The sequence below is a fragment of the Lupinus angustifolius genome, chromosome LG06, assembly GCF_001865875.1.
Source record: "Lupinus angustifolius cultivar Tanjil chromosome LG06, LupAngTanjil_v1.0, whole genome shotgun sequence".
Taxonomy (NCBI): Eukaryota; Viridiplantae; Streptophyta; class Magnoliopsida; order Fabales; family Fabaceae; genus Lupinus; species Lupinus angustifolius.
Window position 1 is genome coordinate 30,054,881 of NC_032014.1, and position 20,750 is coordinate 30,075,630.

General features: G+C 33.6%; 5 protein-coding genes across 6 annotated transcripts; 2 read left to right on the forward strand and 3 right to left on the reverse strand.

The window, feature by feature from the left end:
• On the reverse strand, positions 355-3,459 carry LOC109350929 (transcription factor bHLH115-like). Of its 2 annotated transcripts, XM_019592241.1 has the most exons (5): positions 3,203-3,458; positions 2,175-2,231; positions 1,282-1,356; positions 988-1,150; positions 355-833 (listed from the first exon to the last, which is right to left on the reverse strand). In XM_019592241.1, the coding sequence occupies exons 1-5, from the start codon at positions 3,343-3,345 to the stop codon at positions 582-584; spliced, it is 690 nt and encodes a 229-aa protein (XP_019447786.1). In that variant the 5' UTR covers positions 3,346-3,458; the 3' UTR covers positions 355-581. The 2 variants fall into 2 exon arrangements, with proteins under 2 accessions (XP_019447786.1, XP_019447787.1); XM_019592242.1 differs by lacking the exon at positions 1,282-1,356 and having other exon boundaries at positions 3,203-3,459.
• On the reverse strand, positions 6,413-7,965 carry LOC109350934 (leucine-rich repeat extensin-like protein 3). Its single transcript, XM_019592246.1, has 2 exons — positions 7,237-7,965; positions 6,413-7,166 (listed from the first exon to the last, which is right to left on the reverse strand). Exon 1 carries the CDS (start codon positions 7,759-7,761, stop codon positions 7,270-7,272), a length of 492 nt encoding a protein of 163 aa, XP_019447791.1. The 5' UTR covers positions 7,762-7,965; the 3' UTR covers positions 6,413-7,166; positions 7,237-7,269.
• On the reverse strand, positions 9,534-11,063 carry LOC109350935 (leucine-rich repeat extensin-like protein 3). The gene is made up of 2 exons (XM_019592247.1): positions 10,358-11,063; positions 9,534-10,287 (listed from the first exon to the last, which is right to left on the reverse strand). The coding sequence occupies exon 1, from the start codon at positions 10,880-10,882 to the stop codon at positions 10,391-10,393; it is 492 nt and encodes a 163-aa protein (XP_019447792.1). The 5' UTR covers positions 10,883-11,063; the 3' UTR covers positions 9,534-10,287; positions 10,358-10,390.
• Positions 13,331-17,158, forward strand: LOC109350932 (formin-like protein 3). The gene is made up of 6 exons (XM_019592244.1): positions 13,331-13,583; positions 14,035-14,596; positions 14,770-15,241; positions 15,345-15,541; positions 15,768-16,003; positions 16,173-17,158. The coding sequence occupies exons 1-6, from the start codon at positions 13,473-13,475 to the stop codon at positions 17,034-17,036; spliced, it is 2,442 nt and encodes an 813-aa protein (XP_019447789.1). The 5' UTR covers positions 13,331-13,472; the 3' UTR covers positions 17,037-17,158.
• LOC109350933 (scarecrow-like protein 32) lies at positions 18,503-20,322 on the forward strand. The gene is made up of 2 exons (XM_019592245.1): positions 18,503-19,903; positions 19,993-20,322. The coding sequence occupies exon 1, from the start codon at positions 18,524-18,526 to the stop codon at positions 19,898-19,900; it is 1,377 nt and encodes a 458-aa protein (XP_019447790.1). The 5' UTR covers positions 18,503-18,523; the 3' UTR covers positions 19,901-19,903; positions 19,993-20,322.

The window sequence follows — 20,750 nt, forward strand, 5'->3', positions numbered from 1 at the left end:
TGAACAAGAGTAAACACTCAGTTCACTTCTCGAAAGATTATACGGATATCAGATAGATCCTTAAAAGTTTTCTATTACCAGTTAAGTTCTTAAAAAGTTTATAAGCGTCATCACATTGGTTCTTATAAGGACTTAAGTCGCCAATTAAGTCCTTCTATTTCTCCTTCTATTTAACAATGGTTATAATATTCTAAGGGCTTATTTGGTAATAAAAAAACTTTTGAAGGACTTATATGACGACACCATAACTTTTCGAGGACTGAACTGAGGGTTTACTCCACTTAACTACATTCGTTCTATAGCTATTGCGGTATGAACAAGACGAGAACCTTAAAGGGGAATTTCCCTTACATAAACGATCCACTAATCTATTTATCTATCCATCATTAATACTTGGAAACCATGACATAAAGCATATCTGTCTTATAGTTCAGATTGTAGCAGCATACATTTATCTTAATATGCAATCTCTGAGCAGATATTCAGACTGCGAGTTTAGAGAACAAACAAATAGGACTAGTTAGATAAAGATAAAATACAATTGAAGTGCGCATACAACAAAGCAGTGGATGCAAACGACTTTACGCCACTGGAGGCCGAAGCAGATGATCCTTTGATGTATCAACTACAGAAGGAGACATGAACTGCCACATCGCGATTCCAGGGTAGCCGACGAAAGGTATCAGTTTGTGGTTAACACCATGTGCCCCTTTAGCAACTGTAGGATGGGGGAGGAAGCTAGGATGCACATTTGTCAGTTTGATCTGCTGCTCCAACCTTTCCTTATCTGCTTTCAGCATATTCTTCTCGTCACGAAGCTCGTTCTTCTCAGCCTGCAAAGAAGCATAAGATCAGAAATCAGAAGTACAATTCATAGATATACTAACATGACACCATATACTATGAGAAATAGAAAGCATAGATTAGACCAAAACTTTCATCAATAATCATATCATTTCAAAATAAGTATTCTAAACAAAAAACTACCTTCAATTCTTTAACTTTTAGAAGTAATTCATGATTCATATCCTTCAGCTTTTGTGCTTCATTTCTTAAATTGGTTACGACGTGAACTGCATCGCTTAGTATAGTGACCTTGTCTACTTTTGACGGCCTATCAGGCTCCAAGATAGAACTCAATTCGAGAAACCTTCAAAATCATGCCAAATTGAAGAGAGGAGATTTATAAGATTAAACTCAATCAAATAAACCGACCCCACCTAGTGGAACTAAGACAAGGTTTGGTCGTTGTTGTATACACGATGCAAAATAATAACATGCCTCTCATTCAGCTTATCCCTTCGCAATTTCTCACGACATGCTTTGGCGCCAGATGCACATGATTCAGACTTCAAACTACAACATTAGTTGCAAATGAATTAGGGAAAATTATATTAGACAGAATACTGAAAACTAATCACAAATTTTGACTTAAAAAAGCCCCGACCTTTTGTGTATATAGAGTCGATTTGTTAATCAATTAATACACAAATAACAAGAGAAAGGGAAAAAAACATTGCTATCTACTCAAGTTTTACTGATGCACTAGCACCCATGAATTTAGTAGGTACATGCATGCCAATACCTTAGCCTCTCCAAATTGCTAACAAGGTGAAAGTGGAATGGTTAGTATTTGTAAGGACTTAAGCCCATGAGGAAAGTCTAACCCAAAAGACTAGTATATTAGGTGAGAGAGTCTTACAGTTTCTTTCATTCTATCGACACTAACCCAATGGTAGTCATTTTTCTTTTGGCGGCTTCACTCACCTATCAATCAGTAAGTACCTTAATCTTGTCCACAGGTAGCCCTTTCTGTGACATAACTCTCAATAAAAGCACCAATTGTTAGGACTTAAGTCCATGAGGAGAGTCCAACCCAAAAGACTAGTTTATTAAGTGAGAGAGCATCATGACTTAAGTACTACATTGAGTTTGTTATTCTTCTCAATATGAGAATCCTAACAGTGACTTTGCAAGTGTGTAAATTGCACTATCATTCTTAAAACATGTCATAAGCCAAAGTGTAAATTGCATAAATTTCTCAGCTTTTATTATGTTAATGATTGAGGCAACACTTATAAATTGTTAAATTTTGAAATAATAGTATTTTTTTTGTTTCGCACAAATATGGAGACAATATTGTATAGTTTACATAGCCACAAAAGTGATATTACCGCTTTGAAGGGCTTTTTTCCAGCATAGTTGAATCCAGTGAGTATTCCATTTCCAAGCTGCAATTATATATAAGTCACCATGACAAAGTTAGGTATAATAACTTAGAGTAAAGTACACTGGATACTTTTAAATTTACCTTATTTATACTCATCTATCCTTTTTTTTAGAATATTCCACTCACCTTACATAAGGGTATATAGCATGTGTAAAAAAAGTGGAGGGGTGAGATATGTAATTTTGCTAAAGTTGAGTTGGTGTTGATATAATTTATTAAATAACTCATAACTTGTGGTTCTTGCTTCTAATAAAGATTTTTTTTACTTTCTACATAAAAATATGCAATACAATATTCACTTGAATTCTCATTTATGAGCTCTAGTTTTAGTATCATGTTAGATTATATTTTAAAATCAATTATCAATATAATAAGTTATATAACATATCTATGTATGTTGCATTCTGAGTTATTGTGGTTTGTAATATGAGATTTCTTCCAACATTTATTACTTTGTGTTGCATGAATTTGGATTCTCACTTGGAGTTGTCCAAACGATTAGCATGACCCATTTTGAAATCAAATCATGGTCGGATTGGGTCAAGAAATTGATCAAAATCAACTGAAGTTAATTGTCTGAGTCTAATGTTATGCTTATTTTTACACTTGATTGTTCGAGTTTTTTGATTGTGGCCTCATGAGACTAGTTCAGAGCCGGTCGAGTTTGAGTCCATGTTGGGTTCATTTGAATGTATTAGATTTACTCGAGCCTATATTTCACTATCTTTAACCTCCCCTTTATTGTACCTATTTGTTCCAAGTCAGTTGGGCTGGCCCATTTTATCAACTCTTCATCCTCTTTTCATCTACATCCAAAGGCTCACACTTTGTGAAGTCTAATTCTAATTGCTTTGTCAACTTGATTGATGCAATACATGGTTAAGATTTTTAAGTGGGAGTGGGAGAGAGTCATGGTGAGGATTGAAAAATAAACAAAAACACAAAAAAAGTTGAAGAAAAAGGGAAAATCACCTCATATTAGAAGGATCATTGAAGGTGTGAGTATGAGGCAGCCAAGTAAAAGCATCAGAATCTAAAGCCATGAAGTCATGTCCAGCAACATCAAAGTCATAATAATCATAAAGCCAACCAGTAGAAGCACCTGAAGAATCCATGTTTATGTTTGTTTCAAGAAGAAGAGAAAGAGAAGTGAATTACCTAGGAATAATATACTATATATGTCACATAATTAAACATGTTCATTTGTTTGTTACTTTGGCTTTATGTGTGTGAGTTTACTTGTAAGTTGTAATAACTTATGTGTTTAATTACTTGTAAGTTGTAATAACTTAGAAAGGGAAAGAGAAAAGTGTTATGCACATGCTAGCATAGTCCCACCATAACCAATTAAGTTCATACAGTGAAACAATAAACATTAGTTGACTTTTCACCCCAATTATTATCTTATGTTCAAGAGTCAATCCCATAAAAACATTTAATGTTAAATCACTACCCATATTCATTACTCTAAAAAAGTTATTTGGTTTCATTTTTATATTTACAAAAAAATTGATTTCATTGAATGTATTAGCAGATAGGATTAAATAAGTTCCTACTAAATCATCTGGTTAAGACGGGTCTATAAGTCAGGTCAGGTCTTGCTCACCCCTAATTTCAAGTATCATTATTATCATCTCGTTATTGATATTACTATCATAATCACCACTTCCACTCTAGTTGTCAATATTACCTCCAAATTATGTGAAATTAAATTTCAGGTTATTATTTTAGGTCCTAATTCTTTCTAAATCAATTCTAACTCTACAAATTAAAATTAAACTTCTAAGCTACAATTATAATTTCTTATCCAAATGAACCTATTATAAAACCATTAATTATACATGTCTCTATCCAAAACATTATATAACAATCAAGTTCTAGATATTTAAAACTCAAATCAATCATAACTACAATCCCTCTACAAATGTAGAATTAATAAGATACACAAATATGTATCTATTCTTGCTAATTAGAAAGTCAGAATGAATATCTTACCACTAGTATCTATCTAAATGAGACTTTCATCACAAAAACAAAAATCAATTAGAAAAAGAAAAATTCAACCTTTTCTTTCAAAATGGCTTGATGCATGCCTTATGCTGACGTTGGTTGCCATGAATAAACTCTAACAAGTAGTAACAAATATAGACAATGCTACTTCATGATGTTAATTAATGGAAATATTATGACGTGCTTTCTTATCTTTGTCATTAAATAAATAAACAAGGGTAACAATGCTATGTCACGTAGTTTTACAATCTTAGTTACAATCTCATGTCCATTATCATTGCCAAATGATTAATTAAAGATGATTCTTCCTTGTACCATATTTGTTACCTATTAGTTACTTTCTCTTATCCATTACTCCTTTCTTAGATTTCATCAATGAGTCACGTAGTCTTGGTAGAGTCTCTTGAATCAAGCTACGAGATAAAAGTTATTAATTATGGAGACTAGACACTAAGTAATTAATGTTGCTTTCTTTGGAAACTCATTAGGTATAGACTCCCTTTAAAGGTATAATTATTTAAGAGATAAGTTATTCATAGGATCGAAGATGTGAAGTGTGTCATTTGTTTGAATCATAATGAATCTGTTGAACATCTTTTTTTGTCTTGTGATTTTGGTGCTTCTGTTTGGAAAGGATTCTACCCTTGACTTTAGGTTTCCTCATCCATACCAAGCTCGTTATTAGATTGTTGGAATTTGTATTAGTTAATGTTTACTAATGCAAAAGGTTCCCAGTTGTGAAAAATGTTTTGGTTTGTTGTTGTGTGGTCTATTTTGATAATGAGGAATGATTTAATCTTCTCATGAAAGACAGTTAGTCATGTACATATTATGGATTTGATCCAAGCTAGATCTTAGAGATCCTAAAGATTGTATTACTTTAGCTACTAAGAGATCAATGTTTGATCTTTCTTTATATTAGGTTAGCACCATTTGTGCTGAGTTTAATACATTTTGCTTATAATAAAAAAGACACCAAGTAAAAAGTGTGTTTTACCATTTTTTTTATATCTAAACTACATATATCTTCAAGTTATAAGAGAAATTATATTCGAATCGAGCAATATAATATTATTTTTGTAAAGAGAAAATAAGAGTCCCACCACTTAGTAGAAAAGGAGGAAAGTACAAAAAAATTGTTTCTCTTATCTAAACTCATAACCTTCCTAACAAATAAAACAACCTTAATTACAATTATACCTAGACTCATTGTATCAAATTACTTACTTTCAAAGAGGGCACAAAACAAAACCCAGAAATGAATATTCTTTTATGCCAGAAGTGAAAAAATTGTACTGAAGTGGTGGGGGCCACATTTTTGGCCTTCGTGACTTTTGGCCTTGAAATGAGGTTAATTACCGTTACAGAATCAATTTGGGCTAATTTCAACGTGGTATCCAATAATAGGGGATTGTCTCATCTCAATCTAATTAAACAAGAAAATCATAATAATAAAATTTAATTAATATGTCATATCTTAATGGTGGAAGATAACTTATAAAACCAAGTATGGGATATTTTTTTTATTTCTCACAGGTATTTTTTCACTGGAGATAATCCTGTCCGAACCAGAAACATCTATATGTATGTGAGGCTAACAGAACTTGGGATATAAGATTGTCTACATTTAAGACATTACTACTTATTCTTTATCCCTCCTATTTTGGTTATTTATTTCACTCTAAACATTGCAAAGCTGCCAAAAGTTTGGTGCTTCCAAAAGCAAATAGAAATTTGAAAAATGAAGTTTTTGTTAAAGTTGTTAAAATGAAATTTAATGCTTCTTATCCATAGAATGTCCATGAAAGTTACTTTTTTTACATATATTTGAATCTCTTTCCACTTATATCACTACATACTGAATTAATTTTTTTTATGTATGTTAAAACTTAAAACACAACTTTCTATATTTAAAAAGAAAGAACTTAAGACAGGAACAAAAAGAGCAAAGATTCAAGCTCCATAGAAAAAGAGAATTGACACTAGAGTATTGAAGAATACCTCATAGTATTTTATTATTAAATTGAATGAAAAAGTAAGCTAATATGACTTATTTATATAAGAGAAAAAAAAAAAATTTATAAAACAAGCAAACTTACACAAACCTAATTAACTAATTCTTAACTTCCTAATTAACTAAGCGACCATCTTCCGAAAATTACCCGTAAAATATCTTTAATAATGTATGGATTTATGGTGATGGCATAAAATTTGTTACCATTGTAACAAATGATTGCATAAACTAATTAAATAGTTTAGAAAATGACTTTTATCCTATGCAATTTAAGAAGAAACTGTAGTACATTGCAGATGACAATTTTGAGAAAAATATATATACCAAAGAAGCTACTCCAAATTGATTTTCTATTAAATACACATTCTATATTTATTTGTTAAGCAATCCTTCACGAATATTTAACCCATTAGACATATTTTTTATTGTTATTATCATATGCCCTTTATATTATAGTGAATCTACTATTATTCCTGCCATATACAAATGAATGAATACTTCTACATCTTTGCACATTATTACGACCCTTTTCCATTTGCCAAATAAAATTTTCAAACAACATTCCAAGTTAAACAATTGGATCCCCCTTCATCCTTTCTAACTACATGTTACATCAATCAAGCTAATGAAGCAATTACACATTATTATTATTATTATTAGAATAATAAGGAGAGTAAATTAATCTACTATCAAAAATATTATTAGAGAATAAGATTAACAATTCTAACCATATAAGTGCTATACCTTATTGGGTCGAGTTAGAATCATCTCTAGACTGAAACAATCTTAGTTCATTCGGATCATGGTTGGTGTCGATCCACGACTGTGGCCTTGAGCATGGAACACTCCACAAGCATGCATGGGGGCTTCTAGGGTTGTGGAGCATAGAAAACCGTGATCCGGTTTTATCTACTCATTTGTACAAAATAACATCCGGATTAGCTTGAGACAGGGAGTGTGACACTGGGATCAGTCCCGATACAAGATGACATCATATAAAGGCCAATTGACTGCATCAGAATCCAATGACCGCAATAGCATGGACTGGTCCAGGAGATACCAACGCCGAACCCGGTGTAGGTGTGTCCATTGGCGGTGCTGCAACACTCGGAGGACTAGTCTCCGGCGGTGGTGGATATACAAGCGGAGGAGGAGGAGGAGGAAGAGGGGTAGGGTTAGGGTTTGCAAGCGGTGTAGGTGGAGTTGGATTATTAGTTGAAGTAGAAGGTGGAGGAGAAAAAGCAATGGTGTTATCAGAAGAAGGAGGAGTTGGTGATGTTGTTGGGAGGTTGAAAATGGGGGAAGGAACAAAGGTAGTAGTAACAGTAGGAGGAGGAGGAGGAGGAGAATAAGTGACGGTGGTGGTGCAAGATGAATAATCATCAGAGGAGCATTTGGTGCGGTGGTGACGGTGGCGGAGGAGGCGGAATCCTAGTACAAGACCAAGAACAATGAACACAGTGAGTAAGAAGAAGAAGATCTTTGTTGCTTTACCAACATAGCACATAATTCTGAATCTGAGTTTCAAAGATTGAACTGTGGTAAGAGGTTACAATAGACATAAACTGAATTTGACCCTTGGATTTGGTTATTAGGTAGCTTTAATTTATGACTGTGTCCACCTACACCAAATAAACAAAGATTCTTTATAGTATTTTACTTATTCCAATCAATAAATATGGAATATCAAATGAAATAATAAGAAGGTGGATACAAAATTGAGGTGAACGAGGATGGATCACAAGTTACAATAATTATTCAACCGTTAAAAGTGGGGATAGTCTATATATAATTATTATCATACACAATCTATCCTGACAGACATGCATGTCTGCCACATCACCCTTCCTTCCCTCCTCTCCTCCAATTACTTCACTCCATCGTGAAGAATATCACATATCTCATAATTTTTCTTTCCTCATATTGTAAATCAATCAAACTTCTCGAAATAATATTAAAATAGTAATTCTTTTTATAATTTTTCTTTTTAAATGAATGAAGTTTTTTAATTTGTTTGGGACACCATATGAGACATGAATGAGGATATGTGATCCACATCCCTCCACCGTACCTTCATATCTAAAGGAAAATGATATATGTCACTTATAAACTAATCACTAGTAAATAACATATGTGCATATAAATAAATAATAAAATAAGATACTAATTATGTATAAATCTTTATACTAATAGTATATAAATATTACAAGATTACCCTAAGCTAATACGTGTGTTTTAAGCATTTCAAATTTTATTCTTCATGTAATTATAATTCAAAATTTAAATCAACATTTCTTGCAGGAAGAGAACGGGTTATCCTAAATATTTGTCACCTTAGATTTAAAGCTAATTCGACCCTAAATGTTGATTGTGTCTGTCTTTGAACCCAAACTCGACCATAGACTCAGTTAAATATAATGCATATATGTTAGATTATTTGGCGTATAAAATTATATATATGTTCTTAATCATGTATATGTTATGAAAAATTAGATAATAAGTGGGAAAATTTACGTGGATAGTGTAGTCAAACTACACTATCACACGTTTGGTATATGTTTCAAAATATTTACGGAAGTGTATTTTTAGGGAAGTCGTGGATGGTACCCACGACTTTGGGGGAAAGTCGTGGATGAGATCCACGATTTTGGGGAAGTCGTGGATCCCATCCACGACTCCCTGACATATTCTCTCTCCATGGAAGTCGTGTACCCTAAACACGACTTCCATTGTATAATAATGACAAAAGAGATATGTAGCCTAGTGGTTCTTGGATTTTATGGAAACCTAGAGGTCTATGGTTCAACACCCACCTATTGTTTTTTTTATTTAACTTTTTTTATAACTTTGACATATATTATTTTTACAAGGATATGATACATTATGGTTAAATTGCATTATATTCATTACTGAATTTTGTACATTTTTATTTTATATTGTTTTAAACAATTAGGTAATGTATAAAATTTGGTAGTGAATATAATGCAATATACTCATAATGTATCATAGTTCTATATTTAAAAAGAAAGAACTTAAGACAGGAACAAAAAGAGCAAAGATTCAAGCTCCATAGAAAAAGAGAATTGACACTAGAGTATTGAAGAATACCTCATAGTATTTTATTATTAAATTGAATGAAAAAGTAAGCTAATATGACTTATTTATATAAGAGAAAAAAAAAAAATTTATAAAACAAGCAAACTTACACAAACCTAATTAACTAATTCTTAACTTCCTAATTAACTAAGCGACCATCTTCCGAAAATTACCCGTAAAATATCTTTAATAATGTATGGATTTATGGTGATGGCATAAAATTTGTTACCATTGTAACAAATGATTGCATAAACTAATTAAATAGTTTAGAAAATGACTTTTATCCTATGCAATTTAAGAAGAAACTGTAGTACATTGCAGATGACAATTTTGAGAAAAATATATATACCAAAGAAGCTACTCCAAATTGATTTTCTATTAAATACACATTCTATATTTATTTGTTAAGCAATCCTTCACGAATATTTAACCCATTAGACATATTTTTTATTGTTATTATCATATGCCCTTTATATTATAGTGAATCTACTATTATTCCTGCCATATACAAATGAATGAATACTTCTACATCTTTGCACATTATTACGACCCTTTTCCATTTGCCAAATAAAATTTTCAAACAACATTCCAAGTTAAACAATTGGATCCCCCTTCATCCTTTCTAACTACATGTTACATCAATCAAGCTAATGAAGCAATTACACATTATTATTATTATTATTAGAATAATAAGGAGAGTAAATTAATCTACTATCAAAAATATTATTAGAGAATAAGATTAACAATTCTAACCATATAAGTGCTATACCTTATTGGGTCGAGTTAGAATCATCTCTAGACTGAAACAATCTTAGTTCATTCGGATCATGGTTGGTGTCGATCCACGACTGTGGCCTTGAGCATGGAACACTCCACAAGCATGCATGGGGGCTTCTAGGGTTGTGGAGCATAGAAAACCGTGATCCGGTTTTATCTACTCATTTGTACAAAATAACATCCGGATTAGCTTGAGACAGGGAGTGTGACACTGGGATCAGTCCCGATACAAGATGACATCATATAAAGGCCAATTGACTGCATCAGAATCCAATGACCGCAATAGCATGGACTGGTCCAGGAGATACCAACGCCGAACCCGGTGTAGGTGTGTCCATTGGCGGTGCTGCAACACTCGGAGGACTAGTCTCCGGCGGTGGTGGATATACAAGCGGAGGAGGAGGAGGAGGAAGAGGGGTAGGGTTAGGGTTTGCAAGCGGTGTAGGTGGAGTTGGATTATTAGTTGAAGTAGAAGGTGGAGGAGAAAAAGCAATGGTGTTATCAGAAGAAGGAGGAGTTGGTGATGTTGTTGGGAGGTTGAAAATGGGGGAAGGAACAAAGGTAGTAGTAACAGTAGGAGGAGGAGGAGGAGGAGAATAAGTGACGGTGGTGGTGCAAGATGAATAATCATCAGAGGAGCATTTGGTGCGGTGGTGACGGTGGCGGAGGAGGCGGAATCCTAGTACAAGACCAAGAACAATGAACACAGTGAGTAAGAAGAAGAAGATCTTTGTTGCTTTACCAACATAGCACATAATTCTGAATCTGAGTTTCAAAGATTGAACTGTGGTAAGAGGTTACAATAGACATAAACTGAATTTGACCCTTGGATTTGGTTATTAGGTAGCTTTAATTTATGACTGTGTCCACCTACACCAAATAAACAAAGATTCTTTATAGTATTTTACTTATTCCAATCAATAAATATGGAATATCAAATGAAATAATAAGAAGGTGGATACAAAATTGAGGTGAACGAGGATGGATCACAAGTTACAATAATTATTCAACCGTTAAAAGTGGGGATAGTCTATATATAATTATTATCATACACAATCTATCCTGACAGACATGCATGTCTGCCACATCACCCTTCCTTCCCTCCTCTCCTCCAATTACTTCACTCCATCGTGAAGAATATCACATATCTCATAATTTTTCTTTCCTCATATTGTAAATCAATCAAACTTCTCGAAATAATATTAAAATAGTAATTCTTTTTATAATTTTTCTTTTTAAATGAATGAAGTTTTTTAATTTGTTTGGGACACCATATGAGACATGAATGAGGATATGTGATCCACATCCCTCCACCGTACCTTCATATCTAAAGGAAAATGATATATGTCACTTATAAACTAATCACTAGTAAATAACATATGTGCATATAAATAAATAATAAAATAAGATACTAATTATGTATAAATCTTTATACTAATAGTATATAAATATTACAAGATTACCCTAAGCTAATACGTGTGTTTTAAGCATTTCAAATTTTATTCTTCATGTAATTATAATTCAAAATTTAAATCAACATTTCTTGCAGGAAGAGAACGGGTTATCCTAAATATTTGTCACCTTAGATTTAAAGCTAATTCGACCCTAAATGTTGATTGTGTCTGTCTTTGAACCCAAACTCGACCATAGACTCAGTTAAATATAATGCATATATGTTAGATTATTTGGCGTATAAAATTATATATATGTTCTTAATCATGTATATGTTATGAAAAATTAGATAATAAGTGGGAAAATTTACGTGGATAGTGTAGTCAAACTACACTATCACACGTTTGGTATATGTTTCAAAATATTTACGGAAGTGTATTTTTAGGGAAGTCGTGGATGGTACCCACGACTTTGGGGGAAAGTCGTGGATGAGATCCACGATTTTGGGGAAGTCGTGGATCCCATCCACGACTCCCTGACATATTCTCTCTCCATGGAAGTCGTGTACCCTAAACACGACTTCCATTGTATAATAATGACAAAAGAGATATGTAGCCTAGTGGTTCTTGGATTTTATGGAAACCTAGAGGTCTATGGTTCAACACCCACCTATTGTTTTTTTTATTTAACTTTTTTTATAACTTTGACATATATTATTTTTACAAGGATATGATACATTATGGTTAAATTGCATTATATTCATTACTGAATTTTGTACATTTTTATTTTATATTGTTTTAAACAATTAGGTAATGTATAAAATTTGGTAGTGAATATAATGCAATATACTCATAATGTATCATAGTACTTGTAGAAATAATATATGTCAAAGTTATAAATAAAAATAAAAATAAAGCAATAGGTGGATGTTGAACCATGGACCTCTAGGTTCTCATAAAAATTAAGAACCACTAGGCTACATAGCTATTTTATTATCAATATACAATGGAAGTCGTGTTTAGGGTACACGACTTCCGTAGAAAATGATACTTTCGACAAAAATGTATCATTACTTTGTACATAATTGAATAGAAACACATCGTTTGTGTCATCTTTGTCTCCTATCAGATCCTAAATATTGATTGAACCTAATTTTTGAACCTAAACCCGACCCTAGACCCAACTCTATTCAGGTCTGAACATGATCAGGCCATACCAAATAAGTGGATAGGGTCGGATCCTGCAAACTCCTAGTCTATTATACAATTCATTTGTATAAAGATATTAGCATCCTTTGCATTGATATATAAAAAAATGTTGATTAAAATATCAAAGATCTACTTGTACAAATAACATGATCATGAAGGGTATCCCACCTTATTCTCCCCACGTCTCTTTACTAACAAATTAAAATCGAACTTTAACGTCATATTAATTAATACAAGATAAAACTAACCTTCCTTCAACAAATTTTAGGACAATTATACCCTTTGCATGAATTGGTTTCATCTCACACCTTCATTCTTATTAGTTTTTCTCATCTCCTTACGTTGCAAATTTGCATTAACATTCAATAATTCATATGTTTCTCCCCTTCATCAAATTATGGCATGCAATTTTTTGTAACATCCTACGTTTCTTGTTTAACAAGTTACAACAATAAAGCAAATCTAGATGTAATTAAGATTACAACATTATAGTTTTAATAGTCTCCATAGCCATATTACAATAGAATTGCTGCATTTTCCTATATAATTATGATAAACATAATATAATTACGACCACAATTTTAAAGTTTGTTATTCAATACATAGTGATATTGATTTGGAAGCTGAAGAGACAAATTATATTGTGTTATTATATGTTTAGAGATTAATCAAAATTAGATAGATTATTCAAAGTTCAATGAGATGAAAAGAAGATTATGGCATTGGGTTGGTGAATTTGGAAGCAATGGAATTTACAAGACCTGCTACTTATGTGGTTTTGTATGTCATTCTTCTTTGTGCTTTGGTCAAATGGGTTTCAGAGGGCAAGAGATGGAAACCCCATGAATTTTTTAAGGTATGTTTTTCATTTCTTTTTCACCCTTATATTTTCCTAGTTATTCTTATTTCATGGTTGAAATCAGAATTTTGAATAGTATTATGAATTTTACCAAAATGGTGATTTTGGGTTTAACTAGGTTATTCATCTACATGATGTTCCATTGCTGGTGTTGTTTAACTAGGTTATACCAACAATGTTTTTTGTACAACAAACTTGAATGAAACCAACTTTAGTAACAAGTGGTTGGATCAAGTGATATATAACTGCTTTCCCTTAAGCAAGATCCGAGTTTGAGTCTTACATATAAAGAAAACTCCAACGAGAAAAGTTAGCCCCACTATATTGTCCATGTTCCTGTTTCGAATAGGATTACATCATGTAAAGGATAAATATATATATGCTTTGCTATAGTTGTGTGACTTTCAATTGTGTTACTGAATGGCATTGGTTGAATTGGTTGATACAGGTAGAGCAAGTGTGGGAACATTGCAGGAAAGAATTGATAGAGAAGAACAATAATGATATTGAAGATTTTGACTTAGTAATGGAAAAGAACATAGACAAAGAAACTAGATTTCTACCTCCACATATGAAACAAACATTTTTGGAATGTATAAGAAAGAAAGTTCCTACTACTCCTGTTTTTGAAGAAGATGTGTCACTCTTTAGTATAGCATATGATCATGGAAGATATTTGATTTCTGAGTCACCACCAAGTCCTGTTACTGATCCATCAACACCACCAGATTCTCCATCATCAACTTCAAAGCCCTCATTTGAAGATTTACCACTTCCTCCGGATATGCTTGTGCTAATTCCACCACCACCACCTTCACCACCTCCTCAAACAAATGTTCATTCTAAGTATGACAACATGCAAGAAAAAGCAATTATTCTTGGTGCTTGTGCATCAGGAGTTATAATCTTTATAGGCTTGATCCTATGTTGTTGTGTGATTAGGAAGAGCAAAAAGGTTGACCAAGATGTGAAGCCTTTACTCACACTAAGCTCAAGTGATTTGTCTAGTGGTATGTATATCTTTGTTCGGTTTTGGTTTGTCTTGAATAATTTTTTTGACCTTTTGATCATCTTGATATTTAGTAGAGTCTTACACCATTAGACCAACGCCTTGTTGGTATCTGGTAGTGAAAGTGTGAAACATTACAAGGACCTTTCAACCGATGTTTCTTTTTCATTTCAGGTTCACAAAAATCTGGTAGTATGGAAGATTCTCTTAAGAAAGAATATAGTATTAACTATGGAAAGAACCTTTCTATTGTTAGGAAATCTTCCATTAAGCTTGAAGATAACAACACCTCACTACCTGAGACAACATTATCAGAAATCAAGGGACAATTACCGATCTCTATGCTAAAACCTCCACTAGCGAAACCAGTCCCTGAGCAGCCACAGCAACCGCCGCCACCACCACCTCCTCTCGCACCACGGCCACCACCACCTCCTAAAGTAGCTAGGCCTCCACCTGCTCCACCAAAAAAACCAGTGGCTGGTAGTGGAAATCAAATTTCGCCTTTAGGACCGCTTCGTGCTAGTGAGGATGGTGAAGAATCTGATGCACCAAAACCAAAGTTAAAGCCATTTTTCTGGGATAAGGTTGCTACAAATCCTGATCATGCAATGGTGTGGAATGATATTAGAGAAGGATCATTTCAGTAAGAACATTTTTAAGCGTTGTAAAAAAAATCAGATTTTGCATGAATAAGCAAAAGTAAAACATGTACTAATATGATTGCTGCATTCATAACAACTTAACAGGTTCAGTGAAGAAAAGATAGAGTCTTTATTTGGATTTACCACCCATAACAAAAATGAAAGAAGAAAAGACTCACCATCTCTAGAACCTTCGGTCCAGTACATTCGGATTATCGATCCTAGGAAAGCACAGAATTTATCAATTCTTCTTCGCGCTCTGAATGTGACAACAGAAGAAGTTGTTGATGCCATTAAAGAAGGTATTTGTTCTTTTATCTGTATTAGGACATAATATACTTTTTCTATGATGATGATTTGGTGTATATGTTTAAAATGGAATGTTTCAACTTTATCTCATTATGAATTTGATTCATTAACGTTCACATTCAAAAATCAAAAGCGGTTGTAGTTTTTCAGAGCACTTCTCCAAGATTAACATTTGCATAGGATCAATGTGAATTACATAGCATATATCGATTGACTCAGGTAACGAGATTTCCGTTGAGCTCATTCAGACATTGCTGAAGATGGTGCCAACAACAGAAGAGGAACTGAAGCTTCGGTTATTCACAGGCGAACTTTCTCAACTTGGCCCTGCAGATAGGTTTCTCAAGGTCTTGGTTGAAATTCCGTTCGCTTTCAAACGGCTCGAGTCTCTAGTGTTCATGTTCACACTACCAGAAGAGTCCTCCAGCATTAAGGATTGCTTTTCAACATTAGAGGTGAGAGTGAAATCTGTGAAATTTTTAAAATTAAAAGCTAAAAAAATTGAATGGTATAATTCATTTTGCATATAAACACTGCAATTTTGATTGATATAAAGTCTGTGTACATTTATGAGATTTGGTTCTTACATGCTTGTGATGTTGGTGTATCTTATGTGTATGGCAGGTTTCATGCAACAAACTAAGAAAAAGCAGGCTCTTCCTAAAACTATTAGAAGCAGTTCTCAAGACTGGAAACCGCATGAACGATGGCACGTATCGTGGTGGCGCTCAAGCGTTTAGGCTAGACACACTTTTGAAACTGGCTGACGTAAAAGGAACCGATGGCAAGACAACACTACTACACTTTGTGGTTCAGGAGACTATTCGTTCCGAGGGCATAAGATCTGTAAGAACAGCTAAAGCAAGTAGTAGCTATTCTAGTATGAAAGCAGAGGATTTTGTTGAGGGTGGAAATGAAGATTCCGAAGAGCACTATCGCAGCCTCGGTCTGCAAGTAGTTTCAAGCCTAAGTAGTGAACTTGAAGATGTGAAAAAGGCAGCAGTTATAGACGGCGATGCGCTAACAGCTGCAGTGTCAAAACTTGATCAGTCATTGAAGAAAAGTGAAGCGTTGTTGAATAATGATTTGAAGAATGGCCAAGAAGAGTGTCAATTCCAACATTCTTTGTCGTGTTTCGTGGCGAAGGCAACAATTGAAGTGTCATGGCTTATAGAGGAAGAGAAGAGGATAATGGCTGAGGTTAAGAGCACAGCAGATTATTTCCATGGGAAAGCAGGCAAAGATGAAGGGCTGCGGTTGTTCGTGATCGTGCGCGATTTCTTGATAATGTTAGACAAGGTATGCAAAGAGGTGAAAGATAAAGCAGTTTTGAAGTCAGAAAAGGCTAAGAAAGAGTCTCAAACATCCTCTTCTAACACTCATCATAATAACTCACTTTCTGATGTACATAGGAGACTATTCCCAGCAATAGCCGAAAGGCGAGTGCATAATTCGAGTTCTAGTTCTAGTTCTGATGATGAGACTTAAGCTTAATGCCAACATAGCTTTCCTTGAGTGTCAATTGTTACTCATTTGAAGAATGTTTAATGTCATAGCTTGCCTTTGTTCTTAAGAAACTACCTCATTTCAAGATTCCTCTCTGTTTAATCATCACATTGAAGAGTTTGTTATGGATACTATCAATTGTTACTCATCAAAATAAGAATCAAGTTAAAAACGAGCATTAACTTATAGAAATATAATTCAACAGTAATAATAAATTAATAACAAATACATGTTCCTATAGGAGTATACATTTTTTACATAGGGGAAAGAACAAATATTAAAAATATGACAATAACCAAGTCCTTGAGTAATACTTATAGTGAATGAAAAAACTAAGAATGTGTCACACTTGGTTTTTACATAAACTCATTCTTTTATGTATAGAGAAGTGTTTAAGTTCAAGTGTACAATGATTATTGAATTAAAGCTTGCCACACTTTTTTATGAAAAAAAATCTCACACTTAAATCAGTACTTGCATGTCTAAAAGTGTTGTTAGAGAGACATGCAACTATGCAAGTAAACTTTTATTACAATCTACATGTCTTCACATAACATTAAATTTGACTACGTATCTATGACGTTAATATCCAAGAATTTTGCTTCAAGTAAACGAGTTACATTCTTTAATATATATTATTGTGAGGACAAGAAACGTACCTAGAAATTCCTCTCTGACTCTTTATGTTTAGTGCCAAAGTTAACCATCTCTCTCATCCTCAAGTGACTTTATTTTTGGCAATATACTTTAATCGTCATAGATCTTAAATATTTTCTGTTATCTAAATAGTCAAAATAACATTAATATTGCATTAAAACCGTGCATTTTATCTATATTAAGTAAGTTAAATCCTAAAGGTTCCAAATTTGAAACACAATAAAGTTTATCTTTTTCTACAAAAAGAAGCCTAGGGATATCGGATTGGATGTACAATAGAGTTAGGATATGACTCTAAGACTCAAAAAAAAAATTTAGAGAAGCATTAAGAAATTATCCACAAAATTGGATCCTTACCAAGTACATTATGTTTGTTAGTTGAAAAAATAAATGGCTCTATGTGCTATAAATGAGTAGAGATCATCTCGAATAATTAAGAAGATAATACTCATTTTATGCTTAGTTTTAAGGACAAAAATATTATATTTTATTTTTTGCTCTATATTTTACAATATTTCTTTCTTCAATACGGGAGAAGTATGATCCTATAAATAGTCGACCTAGTCTTTCCATAGGTCATACCCTCTCTATACAAGAAATATAGCTACAGGTTTCACATAAAGTAACCTAGCTAGATATATACCATGCCCAATAATAGATTCAATTCCATAACTCATTAGTTAGCACCACCTTCAGCATACACCAAAATAAACCCTAGTTTTCCAATTCCTTCACAAGCCTCTATAACAAAAGTACAAATCCCTTTTTCTCCATCACCATCTTCTCTTTTTCCTCTACTTCACAAACTCACCATGCACGTAACACATAGCATGAAATCTGAGTTAAAGGGTAGTTCTATTTCCCTTCAAAACTCTACCAGCCTCTCTAACACTACACCACACAGTACACTTTCAGGGGCACTCAAAGGGTGTCTTGGAAGCCATGATGGAGCTTGTATAGAGAAGCTCTTATTACATTGTGCAAGTGCTTTAGAGAGCAATGATATCACCTTGGCTCAACAAGTTATGTGGGTCCTCAACAACGTTGCTTCACCCCTTGGTGACACTAACCAAAGGCTCACCTCATGGTTCCTAAGGGCACTAATCTCTAGGGCTTTAAGGATTTGCCCCACAGCAATGAATTTCAAGGGAAGCAACAACACCATTCAAAGGAGGTTGATGAGTGTGATCGAGCTAGCTGGGTATGTTGACTTAATCCCTTGGCATAGATTTGGTTTTTGTGCATCAAATAATGAAATTTTGAAAGCAATTGAAGGGTTCCATAGGGTACATATCCTAGATTTTAGCATCACTCATTGTATGCAATGGCCTACTTTTATAGATGATTTAGCTAAAAGGCCTGAAGGACCTCCTTCACTAAGAATCACTGTCCCATCTTGTAGGCCACATGTCCCTCCCTTGGTCAATATTTCAATACAAGAAGTTGGTCAACGTTTAGGGAACTTTGCTAAGTTTAGGGATGTACCTTTTGAATTCAATGTTTTAGGAAACACACCTCCAATATTAGTATCTTCTGAATTAGGCAATGAATCTAGTAGTTTTCATTTTGAGTCACTGTTGAGTCTTTTGAATCCTAGTGTGCTAAACCTTAGGGAAGATGAAGCATTGGTCATAAATTGTCAAAATTGGCTAAGATACTTGTCTGATGATATAAAGGGTAGCCCTCAAAACCTTTCTCTAAGGGATACTTTTCTGAATATAGTTAAGAGTCTTAACCCAAGGATTATGCTCTTGGTGGATGAGGATTGTGACCTTAGTGCACCAACTCTAACATCAAGAATCACTACATGTTTCAATCATCTATGGATACCCTTTGATGCATTGGAGACTTTTCTTCCTAAGAGTAGTAGCCAGAGGACAGAATATGAATCCGACATAGGCCAGAAAATTGAGAATATCATAGGATTTGAAGGGCATCAAAGGATAGAGAGATTGGAGTCTGGGATGCAAATGTCACAAAGAATGAGAAATGCTGGATACATGAGTTTACCATTTTGTGATGAAACTGTGAAGGAAGTTAAGGCTTTGCTTGATGAACATGCTAGTGGATGGGGTATGAAAAGGGAAGAAGGTATGTTAGTTCTCACATGGAAAGGAAACAGTTGCGTGTTTGCCACGGGTTGGGTCCCTAGTGATATGAGAGATCATATTGATATTGACGCGAATTAGAATTAGGTACAATAAAAAATGTTCTAGTCGATGCATTCTACAATTCCAGATCATTGGATGAAGATAAGACGTGTCAGATTACAAGTTACGTCTTGAATCCGAGTTGTCTAATCTTCATCGAATAGTCGGATTTGTTGACTTCATTGACTACAACATTTTCTGAGTGCACCAAATCCTAATCATTATTGATGCAATTGTGTGTAATAAAACACACTTCACAAGAAGCAAGTTAGTTTGGGCATATTCCATAAAATTAAGCTTGCTTCAGTGGTCCTGCAAGGAGAGACAGAAGAATTTCATCCCTATGTGAAAAGGCTGCAACTGTGACATGCAAAAGACAATAAGAAAAAAACGGCTGCATTTGAAGAATTATTTTGGTATGGCAACATTGTAATGAATCATGGATTGGATCACATGAAAGGGAAAAAAAGGAGAAATTGTCCTTGTATGTGAGACAAAGTAGTCTCTTAGCAATGTTTTCTCCTTTATGCAGCTTTAGTTAGTTTGTTTCTGTTCAGAACTTTGGGTATTATATGAGGTTGTCTGAAAATCTCTCTCTCTTTTATGTTATTATAATCACCCAGTTCTAATAGTAATAAACTTTTCAGATTAGCAACTTTTGCATATAAGGTAACATTTACCTAAATGTACCTTAGTAGTTAGTATCATAGGTTATTTGGTTTTATATGACTTATATTCCATGACTATTGCCTTAATTGGAAGTTTTCAAACACCACAGATGAAGGAATCACATTTTAACTTATATATCTTTACCTTATGGTAAGGAACTAATATTTTTCGGGTAAGCGTCGCTTTCAGGAATGATAGAATATATATATATATATATATA

Excerpts from the sequence above, each read along its gene's own strand:
- LOC109350929 (XM_019592241.1), bottom strand. The coding sequence starts at position 3,345 with ATGGATTCTTCAGGTGCTTCTACTGGTTGGCTTTATGATTATTATGAC. Across the intron at positions 2,232-3,202 it reads AATGATCCTTCTAATATGAG|CTTGGAAATGGAATACTCAC; the intron begins GTGATTTTCCCT and ends ATATAATTGCAG. Across the intron at positions 834-987 it reads TAAAAGTTAAAGAATTGAAG|GCTGAGAAGAACGAGCTTCG; the intron begins GTAGTTTTTTGT and ends GCTTCTTTGCAG.
- LOC109350934 (XM_019592246.1), bottom strand. The coding sequence starts at position 7,761 with ATGTGCTATGTTGGTAAAGCAACAAAGATCTTCTTCTTCTTACTCACT.
- LOC109350935 (XM_019592247.1), bottom strand. The coding sequence starts at position 10,882 with ATGTGCTATGTTGGTAAAGCAACAAAGATCTTCTTCTTCTTACTCACT.
- LOC109350932 (XM_019592244.1), top strand. The coding sequence starts at position 13,473 with ATGGAATTTACAAGACCTGCTACTTATGTGGTTTTGTATGTCATTCTT. Across the intron at positions 13,584-14,034 it reads AACCCCATGAATTTTTTAAG|GTAGAGCAAGTGTGGGAACA; the intron begins GTATGTTTTTCA and ends TGGTTGATACAG. Across the intron at positions 14,597-14,769 it reads CTCAAGTGATTTGTCTAGTG|GTTCACAAAAATCTGGTAGT; the intron begins GTATGTATATCT and ends TTTTCATTTCAG.
- LOC109350933 (XM_019592245.1), top strand. The coding sequence starts at position 18,524 with ATGCACGTAACACATAGCATGAAATCTGAGTTAAAGGGTAGTTCTATT.